Genomic DNA, 15094 nt, shown 5'->3' with positions numbered 1-15094 from the left:
GGAGAGAGACATGGTGATGACAAGGTTGCGTGTCTGTCCCACGTGCTGTGTGTCACTACTTTGCTAAATCATGTGTTTAATTGGCTGCAGTGGAGACTATAAAGCTGTTCAGATGTCCAGGGTGTCTACTTTTTTTTATGTTTTATTCAACGGTTGATTGCAGAAGCTGTGTGCTCTCTCTCTCATGGTATACACTGTCTCAATTCTACCTTGTAAATCACTTTAATGACATTACAAGGTTTATATTAGTATCTCAAATGACCCATTACTGACAACAAGCGCACTCCATTCAATGCAGATCCAATATGATATGATAAATAAATCCAGAGTCTGTGTTCTAGACTTGAGTCAACACTTTATTTAGCTTCATGTCAGTTTCAAGTGCTGAAATGTAGCTTTTTATTCAACATTCTTTGGGCAAACGCAACCATGTGTGATTGCAAAAGAACTAAAGTCCACAATATACCCGTTCAAATGTTCTCTGGCCTGCGGGCAACGATTCAGGGAGAAATGGATACTGTGTTATAATAGCCACACACTCACAGGGAGATGCAAATCATAGTAAGATCATGCTAATGCATGTAATGACGGACCACAGCGAGAGGAGCTGGTTGGGAAATACACCTCCGGAGCAGCTCACATATACGTCCAGTCAAACCAAACCCATGTCTCATAGTCATTAATCAAGACATTTAGGTTTGGATTTACATGCTGTTTTACTGTTAGTTGATATTTTAGTAAGACCCATACCTGAATATGCCTCATAATGAATATTGTATGAAGATTCATCACTTCTTGACCGACTTTAAATCTGAGCAAAAGGCAGACTACACACCACAAGAGAAGGTGCTTGATTTTGTATTCTGACTTTAGAGAGTTCTGACCGTTATACCTCAAAAAACAGAACCCGAAACAAACCACATGTTGCCAGGGTTTTCTCCTTTGCGAGAGCAATGAGCTGTTGGAGTGGACTGCAGTGTGTGAAAGAGTTTGTTTTCATTGGGTGATTTTGTTCTTTTTCAATCTATTTCTTTTTCCATCCAAAACCAACATAACTCTTAACAGAATTGATACGGGATGTTGAATCTGGGTCTCTGACGAAGGTGATTCCCTGGTGTAGGAATCTGATATGTGCTGAAGGTCACTACAGAGGACCTAGGGCACTGGATGCACGTGGGCAGGGCTCTTTCATGAGTGACATTATGTAATTCCACTCTGAGTCTCAGATGTTCACATTTGACAAGTCAGGCCACTTTTATAAAACACATTTGATATCCAGTGACAGGATGTGTCCAATGAGAGCTGGAGGAGACAGGAAAACTATAAAGCAAACCGTGAAATGTAAAACTTTTTCCTCCGTTGAATTCAATATCTGTGAGAGTTTTCCAGCAGTTGTTATTTGAAGGAAACTTATTGAGAATCTGAATATCTTAAACTGTAAGCAGCAATCCAAATAGGGGTGGAGTAAAATGTTGACAGGGCAAAGGATCGTGAGATATTGCTTGGCAGACAAAAGGTATCAAGTCTGTCTGCTGGAGTCAAAACTTGAACCTTGAAAGTGAATATTGACAAACTGGATGATTTGAAACAGACAAAAGATCAAAATCAACCTAGCTCAAATTGTTTAAAATCACAACCGCATTGTATTGTTACTTACGTATTGTAATAATCTCGTACCGCAGGCCTCTGGCGATTCCCACCACGACTGGCAACCCTGGTTTTCTTGGTACATTAAGTGGAGAAATTCAGTGTTTCTCCATCCTGACTGCTCCAAGCGGGCAGCTCTGACCTCTATTCTGTGAAAAGCAAAGCATGAACACCCTGACTGTGATTTATGGGTGGATACAGATACAGAGAGAGAGAGAGGAAGGACAAAGAAATATGTACAGATGAGGTGAAAAGAGCGAGAGTCTGATGAATGCTGCCTGTAGCATTGTGTAACTGTGACTGTATGTTTTGTCCTATTCCTTTTTAGCAGCAGTTTACGGTTGCCAATCTACACAAAAGAGGCATACCAGCAGTGGCAGTAGGGTTTAGGGTTTCAATGATGCACTACTGAGGATTATGAATTTCATAGTTGATTTTTTTTCATAGGTCAACCTTTAACCACTGCACAGTTGAAGCAGGAAACAATGTAAAGTTCAGCAAGTTTCTTGGAACTAAGAGTTAAGTTACACAATTGTGTCCAATAAAACCATTTTTTACTTAAGAGGGGAAATCTGATTAGAGCTGTAAAAAGGATTTGGTAAAGTCTTAAGGGAGCATCTGATGTTGTAGCATGCTAGAGCAACTCTCCGGCATCACACACAGGTCATTTATGTGTAGCTAGATAGATGGATCCATTTTATTCTGTCTTTCATTAGTTTTCTCCCACTGTTTTCTCCGTTCCTCCCTCTGTCTTTGCTCCCTTTGCTGCCGGCTCTCATATTTTCTTCTCTTTCAGAGGAAGACAGATTGTAAAAGGGAGTGTATGTGAGTAAAGTATCGGCTCCCCGGCTATAAACCCCCCCCCGAGCCTCCCCTTCATCACCGAAACACTCCACCCAAAACGTCTGAATCCCTCGGGGGAAAAACGACATTCAGACCCTCCGGCGTCCCAGCTCGCACAGAGAAAAGCCTTTCGGCTGTGGCTGAATAAACCAGCCTGAACCGGACCATTCCCCCCCCCGCCCCCCCAGCCTGCAGGCCCGGGGACAAACACAACACCGACCGCGAGGCCCGGGGCGGGGGGGGGGGGGGGGGGAGGAAGACACAGGGAGAAAGGCAAACTCTTACTTCACCACTCAAGCTCCTCAGATTCTTGCTGTCCAGAAAGCAGTTAATCAAAAACATCCGATCCCAGCGAGTCCTGAGAAGCTACCCACAAAATACAGGAGAGAGCACAAAACACATCTCGGCGAGATGTCGGTGAATGAAGATATCTGGAAAATGTCTCCAAATGACAGACAGACTTTATGAATAAACAAGGTAAGAGGATCGGTTGGATCGACAGACTGTGAACTTCAACTGTGTGAAAGGACACGACCCCCGGTGTGTGGGTGTGTCCTGTTGCCGCTCGCTAATCAGAAATGGTTCGCAAGCGACCTCTTGTGATCTCCACTGCTCGGAAGCTGCAGAAAAAAAAAGTGCCGTAGAAAATTGAGAGACCTGCCTCGGAAACCAGTGCGTGCATGATCGGAATTGCACGATGCAAATGGAGACTGAGAAACGGAGTTGTGTGTTCTTGCAAATCTTTGTCGTCAATATGTTTTTGCATACCCTGTCAGACCCGGCTTTGAAAAACAGGAGGCAGACCTCTTTTTGAACGACAACTTGGAATAGGTAGGGTTCGTACTTTATGCATTCGCAGCGGCGTGATGGGAAAACCAACCAAGTTAGAATCAGTGTTGTCTCAGACACTTTATTGCACTGTCCAAGATCCAATTATTTTTACTCCAGTCAGATAAAAACAGTGTTTTCATGTGTTCGTTACATCTGAGGACACCCACTAAACAAAAAATGTTTTCAACACTCTTATTGAAAGCAATATGTGTGTCAGAAGCTCACCAAGGTCACCAAACACACTTAGCAGGCCAGGGTCACGCAAAGCTGCTTTAGGGTGGATTTCCCCCCAGAAACCAAACCAGCGTGCAGCCAAAACAAACTCCTGCCGACGGTTTGCCTCTTGCCTCCGGTCTCGCTGGCCTGCTTCTAGACAGCAGCCGAGGGACCCTCTGCGCTCAGAGGGAGGAGCGGAGGAGACCTCCGGCCCTCCCACCGGCTATAAGACCAGGGGCAGACGGAAACATTCAGACAGCAGGCACACGTGGAGCAAAGAGTCAGAGAGAGAGAGAGAGAGAGAGAGAGAGAGAGAGACCTGGGCCTGGGAGTTGTATCTGCTACAGGAATCGAAACAGACAAACATAGAAACAAAGGAACAAGAAAAAGGTCTAGAGGAGAACATCCACTTCCCTTCTTCTAAAGGATTAAACAGAGAGAAGAACTGACCTTTTTGGGATGTGAAGTGTTTTTTGTGTGAACCAGGAGAGAAAAACACAGCTGCTGAGGTCAGGTTGCTCTTGACCACAGACTTAGGATCAACTGGTTGACCTTTTTTTTAAACCCAGCCCAACCCTGCATCATAAGGGCTACTTCTGGCTCACCTGGCTTCACTAAAAGAGACTTTGGGGGTAAAGTAAATGTTGCACGGTGTTGATCCCCTTTAATCAGCAACAACAACAGAACATTTGGTCCGGCGCTCTCCGTCGACAAGTGGAAGCCTCTCGTTGATTGACCTGCCTCTGACAGAGCGCCGACGCGTCGAAGATGACGTTCGCCATGCTGCGCACGGCGCCTCCCGCGGGCCGCTTCTTGTACGGCGACATCGCCCTCCTCTCCGAAGACGACGAGGAGAACGGGAGCGAGGGTTCCGGCTCCGAGGACCGCAACTCCTCCAACTTCCGCCTGTCCTCGTCGCCGACGGCCTTTCACATCAAGGTGAACAGGAAGAGGAAGCTGTGCGGGGCGGTGGGGGGCGGAGGGGTGGACGTGGAGGCCATGATGGGGAGGCTCATCCCCCAGGGGTCCCCCCCCCCCCACGGGGAGGTTCGCCAGAGGACCGCGGCCAACGCGCGGGAGCGAGATCGCACCAATTCTGTCAACACGGCGTTCACGGCGCTGCGCACACTCATCCCCACCGAGCCCGCAGACAGGTACCGAGGCACCACCCGCCACCTGTGGCACCTTCCTCAGGGGGTCACGAGTGCACCTTTTCCACCTTAGATTCAAACTGTGTAATGTAGTTTATGCCAGGCTGCCTGTAACTATGAGTGGATTTTAGTCAGCGTCTACTTATCTCATATCACTGTCTATATTTTATATGTATGTTGCACCTCGTTTTAAAATACATTAAACCACATTGATTGTGGTTATTTTTATTCGGATCACTTTTGCACACTTTTGAGGTATTTTGTGTTGTCATTGACTCTGTCTCCTCCTTCCGATTTCGCGATCAGGAAGCTGTCGAAGATCGAGACGCTACGTCTGGCGAGCAGCTACATCAGTCACCTGGGGAACGTCTTGCTCCTGGGCGAGGGCCTTCATGACGGCCAGCCGTGCCACGCCCCCTCACCGCCGTTCTTCCATGTCAACTCCTCCCCCAGCCGTGGATCTGACCAATCAGCTCAGCCAAAGCACATCTGTACTTTCTGCCTCAGCAACCAGAGGAAAATGGTGAGCGGATGAAAATTACAAATCAGTAAGAAATAAAAGAGTCTGCATCAAATAAAACATAAAGCCCCCAAGTAGTCAAATCTCCATGGAAACAGTAGTAGTACAATTATTATTCAATGAAAGATTATGAGATCAATACAACGCTGATAACTATATTGTGTTTCTTTAGTCACTTTAGTAGAACAGAGAAGTAACAGTGAAAGCTGATCACAGTGCAGAACGAGGCTCCTTCTCAGTAAACTGTGCACCGCTTAAGGGTCAACTCTGTGTTTAAAGCTGACCTGAGATCAGTGGCTGTGCCTATAAACCTGATTGGCCCTGAGGGACATTAAAAAGCAGGACCTCTTTTAAGATCCTCCGTCGGGGGGGGGGGTGAAGGACTGCATGTGATTGTTCTGTGGGGGGTTAGTTTTACTCGAGCAGGTGGCATCAAAGTTCGAGGGCCTTTCTGAAACTGACATTTCGGGTGAACTGAGAAGACGAGCATGACAAATGCGTCCAACTTCCAACTGCGGTGTTTTTCTTTCTTTTTGGTTGGATTAGGAATTTGAAGAAGTGAGTCAGATTTATGACCGGGAACCCGTGACATCCTTCCAAAACCATGTCTATAATTTCAAGAATGTATTGACGTCAACTCGAAAAGGAGGAGTTTTTAATCACAACTACTGCAGAACTGACCTCTGATGCAAATATCAACAACTGCAGCGATGTCTAAATGTAACTAATGTTCTAAAAAAGTTAGCAAAAGCATTTTCAGGGTTTTGTTTTAATTAGCCACAGGTTAATAATTCAGCAATAGATTCAATTCACCGACAAGCGACAAAAGGAGCAATAATCAATAGGCAAACTCATCCTTTTCACTGCATTTCTGATCACAGTTTTGTAGCCGTTCCTTCACACTTGATAGAGATACGAAAAAGGGAGAACTTGATCCAGTGCAAAGTTCAACTCACATTTGATTGATTCAACACAGGAAATAGAAATAATCAAGAAGACTCTAAGCATAAAAATAAAAGAGTTCAGTTGGATGAACAGGGAATGAAGAGATCCTCTCATCTGACTGAAAGCAAGTGTGCATGAACGCAGCTCCCACTTTAACCAACACCAACCAGTCAGCGCAGGAGACGATAGAGAGGTGAAGGCCACTCAACCCCCCCCCCCCCCCCCCCCCCCCCCCTCCTGACCGAGCCGCTGCCCATTTAGGAGGATTTATGGGTAAGGAGCTGACATCTGGCAGCCTCCCCCCGTTACCCCAGCAGTGTGTGAAAGCTAATACCCTCCTCGGTGTCTAAACCCGGAGACCCTTTAGCTTGGGGGGGGGGGGATAACCCGTCTCGCCCTCCCCTCCCGACTCCCCTCTGAACCTCTGCGAGTGGAAGCCCCACACGTCCTCGGGCGTCTGAGACCCAGACGTCCTCGGCTGAGAGATAACTGGAATCAAATCAGAGGGTTCGGTCCCTCCGTTTCGGGTTTGTCCTCCCCCCCCCCCGAGCCCTTCGTCTTCATCCTCCTCGTCCTTCTCATCCGGTTTCACTCAGCTCTGTGCGTATCGATCAGCCTGGCGGAGGTCGGCCCTGGCCCGGGGGGGGGGGGGGGGGGGGAGCTGCGTAACACTATCTGCTGCTGTCAACCCGCTGCCGCAGACGCACGACTGACCTGTTAATGCACGCTGCGCAGAAAGCCCTTTGGAAACTGTGGATACCTTCACCGAGTTTATCCTTCTTGACCTCAGTCACACACAGTTTCCTATTAGCTCAGTAGCGGCGGACTCGTACTGTTTTGACAGTGCGTGGAATGGGTGAATCCAGGTGAAAGTCATTACCTGTCGGTTCCCCCCCCCTCGGTGGATTCACGTGAGCAAACAGGCGGATAAATAGGGGGAATACTGTGAAGTTTTGTCTTTGATGCGCTTTGTGTGTTCAGTGGAACATGCGCATAAAATAAACCTCCCTGCTGGGTTGGGCTGACAGATATATAGACATTTATGGGCTCAGTATATTAATGGAACTACAGGGCACTGTCGTTTTTAGCAAACAGGCGTAAGGGGGTTTCAGCGGTGGATTAATACGCATTTGGTGGATTCACTCATGTCTTTTCTTTAGGTTTTGCATGACAATAGAACAGGAGCAGGTTCTGGATGAGAATCAATTTGTTGTCGGTTTTGGTCTTTTCACAGGATTTTTGACAACGAAAACAACGAAATAGAGGAATTAGTCGTTTGAGCAGAATCGTAAAGGATTGCTGGCTCACCTGGCACATAAATGGTTAACTCTGATTGGAAGAGCCTGAAAGAATTTAAATTTTCCCTGGAAAAATGACTATACAGTGTGTTTAAGTGGGTTAAAGGGCAGAGCCAGTGACGGTGATTACGGAGAGGAAACGATTGTGGAGGTAAAATGAGACTTTGTGTCCTGAGTGCTCTCTTTGTATGTTTTTATGGTCATTGAGGTTCATCACAGCTGTCGGATCCGCTTAGAGCAGCTGCTTCAATTATGCTTATTTTCAATGTGGGAGAGGGGGAAAGTGAGAAAAGTGTACGCTCATTTCCTCTTATTATGAGTGTATACAGTATAACTGTTGCAAAACAAACAGCCCTGTTAGTAACGACTATTGCACAGAAAGGGCTACATGTAGATTTGCTGGAACACTAATGTGACTATGAGTTTATGCACATGATTATGAAAGAAAATCTTATTCTAGGATATATGAAAACGATGATTGAACCACAGTCATTGAATATTAAGACGCCCTCTAAAAACACAAATCTTTGCGGCAAAACATGAATTGTGGCTAATTCAATGGCTACTTATATGCGGTTCACTGCTTCTGTTTATTTTAGACATTTTCATTTTTGAAAACACTCAAGATGTGTCTTTAGAGGTTTAGGGCCGATTGGGGAACAGTGGAAATTTCCTGAGTGAGACTAAAGTAAAATGAATAGCATATTAGTGAGTACCTTTGAATATATTTATTTATTCACTATTATTAAGTTACCCACCATGTTGTCCCGACACTGTGGGACATTGACACAAGCATCTTATGGTCAGGGGTCACTCTTTGATAAGCGCTGTGCAAACACGCCCGGGTCCCGATGGCTACACGTGTGCACGAGATGTTCAGGGCTGAGGGCGGAGCTGAGCAAAGCGCTGCTGAAATCCCTGCGCTCTCTGCTTGATTGATGCCGATATCCTGTTCCTCTCTGCTTCTGCTGATCGGGGGGGAAACTGTCAGGTGCCTGGTTTTAAACCTACGGCAGGAAACCTGCACCATTGCAGTTTGTTTACATACATAATGCTTTTTGCATAGGTGAAGGCAGCATGAGAATCCACATCATGCTGCTGAATCGTATTGAGATGGTAGTGCTTTTTGAAATAGGTTAATTTGTTTTCTTTGTTGTCTTGAGGATACAGCGCTTGAAGCATAATTACGTCTTCCTCCGCAGTCCAGAACTGTGGTTTATTACTTTTGGCCCAGTGCAGTGAGAAGGTCAATTCAAGTCAATGACAAATGTAAACAGAAACAGAGGTTCATCTGCCAGTAAAAGCAATGTTGCTGAGCTTTTCCTTTTAAGCTGTCTGTGAAAAGCCCAAACATTTTCCAATATTTAAAATCTGATCAATTAAAGAAGAATTTATATGTTTGGAAACTAAATAAAAATCTGGGAAAAATATAACTATTATAATGTGGTGGCTTTTAAAAGGCCATTGTTCCTTTTGGGATGGCTACAGTAAGTTGAGTTTTATAAGACTTTTCGAGGCAAGACCCTGAATTAACCTCAACTTAAATTCATTTCTAGAAACAAAAAAAAGACATGTGCAAATTTAGCAAAACGGCCAGCATTACAGATGATGAATTCAGCTCTTCATTTTACAAATAGTAGTGATTTATGTCTGAGCTGCAGTAAAGCTCTGTGTGGATTTTTGTGGGTGGATGGAAAGCTGGGCGTATGGAGAGCTTTGCCACTGAAACTGCACCATGCAATTGGAAACTGACTTATCTGTAGTTTTGTGGAAGTGTGTGTGTGTGTGTGTGTGTTGAGTGACAGGGAGAATGATTTTTTTACATCCATGTATATACAGTATATATATATATATATATATTTATACATACACACACACACACACAGACCCTGGCTGGCTCTCTGTGTCTGGAAGTCGTTGGCAGTGCAGAGCGAAGCAACAAATGAGCTAATTGTTCTGTAAATGATTTATCCTCTGCTGAGGCCTGTACAGCCAGTGTTTAATTCAGCTGCTGCTATTAGAAACACATTGACGTTTAGCTTTGATGGTGATGTTAAAGAAGCCTGGAAACCGCTCCCTGTGAAACGCCCTTGCTGCTTACACACACACACACACACACACACAAATGACACAAATACACACTCGCACACATGCATGACCACAGAAATACTGACACACTCAGACTTTTATCGAAAAGCATTCAATTCTACCTTTTTTCTTTCTCGTCTAGCAGCCAGACGGCAGTTCACTGCTCCTTTAGACACCCCCCTCCACTGAAAAAAAAAGGAAAAAAATTACTCACTAAAGGAGCTTTGGATCACAACTGTGCTTTCAACACTTTCTAAACTAATGGTGTGCAGGAAGTTGTGGAAAGAGAGATGGAGAGGGAGAGAAGGAGAGGCAGACAAATAGCCAACGACTCAGTGGGATAATCAATTTAGCTATTTATTCTCCACGTTGGACAGTTGTTTTTTTTGACTGTGGTGAAACTACACTTTGCCTCTTTTATAGAGATGAAATGAAGCGTGCAGCTTTTAGAGACCTTAAATGCATGCATACGGCATGTGCAGCAGGGCACTAATGACTGCAGTTCTGCTTATTGGTCTGTTCTCACTGGGAGGAAAAAAGTAGACGTTTTGAGGTCGGAGATGAAACGACAATTACGCTAATTTTCTGATAATGTTGATGTTGACTTGGAGTCCATGCGTGGTGCATCATGAAATAGAGCTTTGGCTGCCGTGTCATGCTTTGTTAACGCGGGGCATCGAAGGCAGCCAATACACTGCAGGCGGTTTGCAAATATATTCCTGTCCACGTCCAGTGTGAGAGCCTGGCTTTGTGTATGGATGTGTGCAGTCGTCATGCACGGAACCGGCGGTAATTTTCTAGAACACATGGAAGCAGTTAAACCCTAATTTAACACCAACACAAAAAGTCGTGTCAGATAACTAACAAAATCTATTAGCAAAACTATCATTCTGTTGTCATTGGGCCTCCAGGGAGAGGGCTGCTCACGGAGCAAATTGGAGCAAAACTACAGAAATCCGAGCCGGGCAAAGAGCAGATCCTAAATAAATCTATAACACAGGGAAAGTCAGAAACCCGGCCTTTCAGATGGTGCAGACCCTTAAAACAATATCTTAAAAGCTAATGACATATTGGCTCTTGCAGGGTGCTGACGATAAAGTGCCGATTGGTGTGTAACGTAGCAGAATGAAATCATCCGAGACTGGCGAGAAAGGATTGGGGCCCTCGTGGCCGATTATACAAACGTGGGAACAATTAGACGCATGTGTCGCCGCCTAGTGAGAATTACAACTGATTAGGCAATCCAAGGTACATCAAGTACCATCAGAAGCCGTCGGGATGCTTATTATCAAACCGCAGTGAGCCAGAAGTACATGTCTGGTAGTCTGCGGCTTATTTGGCGTGAGCTTGATTTAAATGTCTGATTAATGCACCATTTCAGTGTGCTTCCTACGCTCCTCTCTCCTCGAGGGTCATTCATGAGAGTAATTACAGCTTCTGTTAGTCACTTAAGGGAACTGACGCACAGGCGCACAGTTTCAGTCAACCGACTAAAGGGATATTACACTTTTCATTTCATGGTTGAATACCAATCTCCTTATATGATTATCGGGCCGGTACCCAAGAGGAATTATTTTTTCCAACCAGTCATCCCTCTCCTCATGCAGCCGAGAACTAAATTAGATGTTTGTATTTGATGGAATGGGTTGTGCAGGAAAAAGAGAGCGAGAAAGAGAGCGAGAGAGAATGGAAAATGTACAGTTATAGGTGAAGGGAACAGCCTGGATTGAGTTTCGGAAAAACAACATCAAAGTTTGAATTGGGGTTGATAAGATGCCGTGACGAGAGCGTTTACTCTCTACCCGTTAAAGTTAAGACCTTGATAAAACAACAATATTGTTGCAGTAGGGCAATATCATCACGTCGCATCTAAAATAAACATCATCGGGTAATCGTATTAGTGTCGGACAAATCACCCTCGGGTCAGCGGCACGTCTGTGTGTGGGGGTATTTGGAGAGAAAGAGGGAGCGGGGGTGTCATCCGACCGTGCCGTATTAGTCTTGGGGAGCTTGTTTTGACTGCCGGGCCGGCCTCGCGGCCCCCTCCTTCTGTTTTGACTGAACCCGTCCGACTTCGGCTGCACCGCCCACGCCAGCTACAGCTGTGCTTCCTCAACCGTCGCTGGGTGCTGGCAGTGCTGGTTCCATGGTAATCGGATGATGATGATGATGATGATTTGGTGAATCACCCAAATGTCACGCTCGGTTTTTGAGTGAGATTATTTAATGTACCCACTTTCTCTAAACTTTCACAAGTACTTTATTCTCCACTGATAAATATCTCCAGTTTTCCACAGCGTCTTCCAGAAAACACCTCAGAGAGTCTTGTGGCTGCACTGGTCTCATGGCTGCACTGGCCTCATGGCTGCACTGGTCTCATGGCTGCACTGGCCTCATGGCTGCACTGGTCTCATGGCTGCACTGGTCTCATGGCTGCACTGGCCTCATGGCTGCACTGGTCTCATGGCTGCACTGGTCTCATGGCTGCACTGGTCTCATGGCTGCACTGGTCTCATGGCTGCATTGGTCTCATGGCTGCACTGGTCTCGTGGCTGCACTGGTCTCATGGCTGCATTGGTCTCATGGCTGCACTGGTCTCGTGGCTGCACTGGTCTCATGGCTGCACTGGCCTCATGGCTGCACTGGTCTCATGGCTGCACTGGTCTCGTGGCTGCACTGGTCTCATGGCTGCACTGGTCTCATGGTCTCGTGGCTGCACTGGTCTCATGGCTGCACTGGTCTCATGGTCTCGTGGCTGCACTGGTCTCATGGTCTCGTGGCTGCACTGGTCTCATGGCTGCACTGGTCTCATGGTCTCGTGGCTGCACTGGTCTCATGGCTGCACTGGTCTCATGGTCTCATGGCTGCACTGGTCTCATGGTCTCATGGCTACAGTGGTCTCGTGGCTGCACTGGTTTTACGGTTTCTGTTAGTAGAAAGCACAGCAATATCACCGCTTTTGTGAGGCCCAATTCATAGAGACAATTACACTTGGTGAATATATGCGTCCATGACAAACCTCCTTGGCTCCTTAATCCTGAAGACATTACAGTGGGAACCTAAATTCACATTCTCGGTTTTGTAAATGATTGGTTGAGCCCTTTGTTAGGTGAGATAAATACATAATGCGGTGTCCTCCAAAGTACCTTTACACACTACTTGATTGTCTTGTTGTTTTGCGTCTAAGACAAAGTTGTTCTTTTGGCTTTTTTCATTGTTCAACGGAACACCTTGAACTGATGCGTACCTATAAATCTGTTGAGTCCTGCTTCAGATATTCTAGAAAAGCTGTTTAAATACACTTTGATTACTTTATGTAATTTCAGCATCAACATGAAGTTACGTAAAAACAAAAGTCTTGTAGCTGCAATGGACTACATCGAGTCAACTAACAAACAAAATGACGGCGACGGTTCTTGTCTCATCGTCCTCTGCTCCAGCTGGAGTTTTGGAATTGACAGTAATAGTTCATGTGTCTCCTCACACTACCCTCAATCAGTGGGAGGACAATCACGTCCAAATCCTGTGAGCTCACTCTCTCATTACAGCCTGATTCCCTTCCAAACACCTACCCACCTTTGTTGATGTCAGTCAAACAGATTTTTCCAAACACCTACACCTTGTGCACAGTCTGAGAGGAAATGTGTAACAGGTGTGCAGCTGATGAGAGGAAGGCGAGGGGAGCGGGGGCGGACCGAGGGGGTTAGCCGAGATGTTTTGAGAGGGGGAAAGCAGAGTCAGGAGAGGACAGGAGTGCGGAGAAGCTGACCCCCAAAAAGCCATGTGCGCTTTCACCGCCGTTTTGAAATAAAGTTTTCACTTGCAAAAAGAATATTGGACATTTCTGTAAAAAAACCGACCACAAGTTGGGTAACAACAACCCGAGATAGCTTTCCAGCTTTGACTCGATCTAACGTCCGCCCTGAAAAGTAATCACCGAGAAAGGGATGACGCGTGGTGTGGCGTATCACTCAACTGTGTGTTCGTTAAAATCCCCGAGACTGTGGCTTCAGAAGCGACGGGTAGGTGGCCTGAGGCGCAGAGCAGAGGTGAGCTGAGCTGAGCTGAGGAGGGGAAAATGTGATGTTACTTTCCTGGCCACATAGAGAAAGCTCTTCTCGCTGGCCAGGAAATCCAGGCCCTCTCCGTTGTGATACCGCAGATGAATGCGATCACGCAGGGCCGCTCGTGATGTCGTTATGAAATCAGCTATCGCAACGAATGCACAGCATGCGGGCTGCAGCCAACGATTCCCTTTACAGGCCCGGGGTAAAGGTCATAAAAACTGTGTCATCAATTGCAGGGAAATCACATATCTTTCCATAATACGCATTGCTTTTTTTCCAGAGCACCATTTCATGAGACTACGAAGAAAGTTTAAATCAAAGACAGCCGTCTAACTCACCTGTTTATTGCATATTTAAGTATTTGAGTTGCTTGCCTTGCTGATGGATTTTGAGGAAACCAACATGATAAAAGGAGAGAAAGTGTCAGCTTTTCAAATTAAGGCTGTGTAGTGAACCTATGTTCCACCTCCCATTTGTAGTCCTTACGCTAAATTAAGCTACCTGCATTTTTCTTTTTAGCCTTTATGGTTGAATCCTGAATAATGTGCGACGTTGATTTCTGTCTCTTCCAGAACAAAGATCGAGACAGGAAGACGGCCATCAGAAGTTAACAACGAGGAAACAAACCACACGGATGAAATGCAACAATTCTCTGCAACTTGAAGACTCATCAGACTTGTGATGCATTTCAAAGACTTTTGAAGGACTTCTTTAGCACTTCGAGGACTTTTTAAGGGAACTTAAGCCAGCATTCATTTTTTTGTTTTTCTTACTTTTTCTATTGCTTTATAGGAACTTTTTACATTTAGTGTTTTCCAATTTTCATATTTTGAAACACTTCTGAAAAGTCTAAAAGTGCTTTTAAAAAGGCCTATCATGGGCATGACAAACCTTTCACATTTTGACTTTTGACGGACTTTTTGTCCAGTCTGAAGAACTTATGGCACATGATGGAAACACACAGCTTTTAATAAATACAAGTTTGTCTTTCATAGGATCTGTTTGTCATTAATGTGTAAGATGAAATATAAATGTATATTTATGTGACATAACATTATATAATGAAACTATGTTATTTAACCGGCATTGACATCCAAGTAATGTATGAAGGTGCAAAAAATGTAACACAATTTAAGGCAGCAAGCTGGAACTTTAATGGTATTTGTTATTTCTGAAGATTATCTCTGAAAATGTCCTAATGCTGGAAAATAACACATGATGACCAATAAATTGTTTGTATATCTGGGAGTCATTTTTATGATTTTTTGACCTGGTGTCCTTTCAAATCCTCCTCAGGTCCATCCTATAAACCCTAAACATAAATTCCACTGAGAAATTATTATTAAAACAGTGGTTCCATCATACTTTGTTGCTTTTTCAGCTTGATCAAGAGAAAGATCATTCTGAAGCTCCTCAGTGACTCTACCTTTAGTTTATATTGGTTGTGATAGTAGTTCCAATCTGTATCTTTCACACACATTTGGGCCA

General features: G+C 45.1%; 1 protein-coding gene across 1 annotated transcript; it reads left to right on the top strand.

The window, feature by feature from the left end:
* The first annotated feature begins 3625 nt into the window (after nt 1–3625).
* Nucleotides 3626–14853, top strand: LOC119196953 (basic helix-loop-helix transcription factor scleraxis-like). The gene is made up of 3 exons (XM_037452767.2): nt 3626–4691; nt 4995–5211; nt 14179–14853. The coding sequence occupies exons 1-3, from the start codon at nt 4306–4308 to the stop codon at nt 14215–14217; spliced, it is 642 nt and encodes a 213-aa protein (XP_037308664.1). The 5' UTR covers nt 3626–4305; the 3' UTR covers nt 14218–14853.
* Nucleotides 14854–15094: the final 241 nt, after the last annotated feature.

This window comes from Pungitius pungitius, chromosome 11 (genome assembly GCF_949316345.1).
Source record: "Pungitius pungitius chromosome 11, fPunPun2.1, whole genome shotgun sequence".
Classification (NCBI taxonomy): domain Eukaryota; kingdom Metazoa; phylum Chordata; class Actinopteri; order Perciformes; family Gasterosteidae; genus Pungitius; species Pungitius pungitius.
The sequence above is the reverse complement of the archived record's forward strand: the minus strand, read 5'-3'. Positions and strand labels throughout refer to the sequence as shown.

Bases quoted from the DNA above. Each gene is read 5' to 3' on its own strand.
- LOC119196953 (XM_037452767.2), top strand. From the start codon at position 4,306: ATGACGTTCGCCATGCTGCGCACGGCGCCTCCCGCGGGCCGCTTCTTG. The intron at 4,692-4,994 runs GTACCGAGGCAC...TTTCGCGATCAG, and splicing joins CCCACCGAGCCCGCAGACAG to GAAGCTGTCGAAGATCGAGA. The intron at 5,212-14,178 runs GTGAGCGGATGA...TGTCTCTTCCAG, and splicing joins TCAGCAACCAGAGGAAAATG to AACAAAGATCGAGACAGGAA.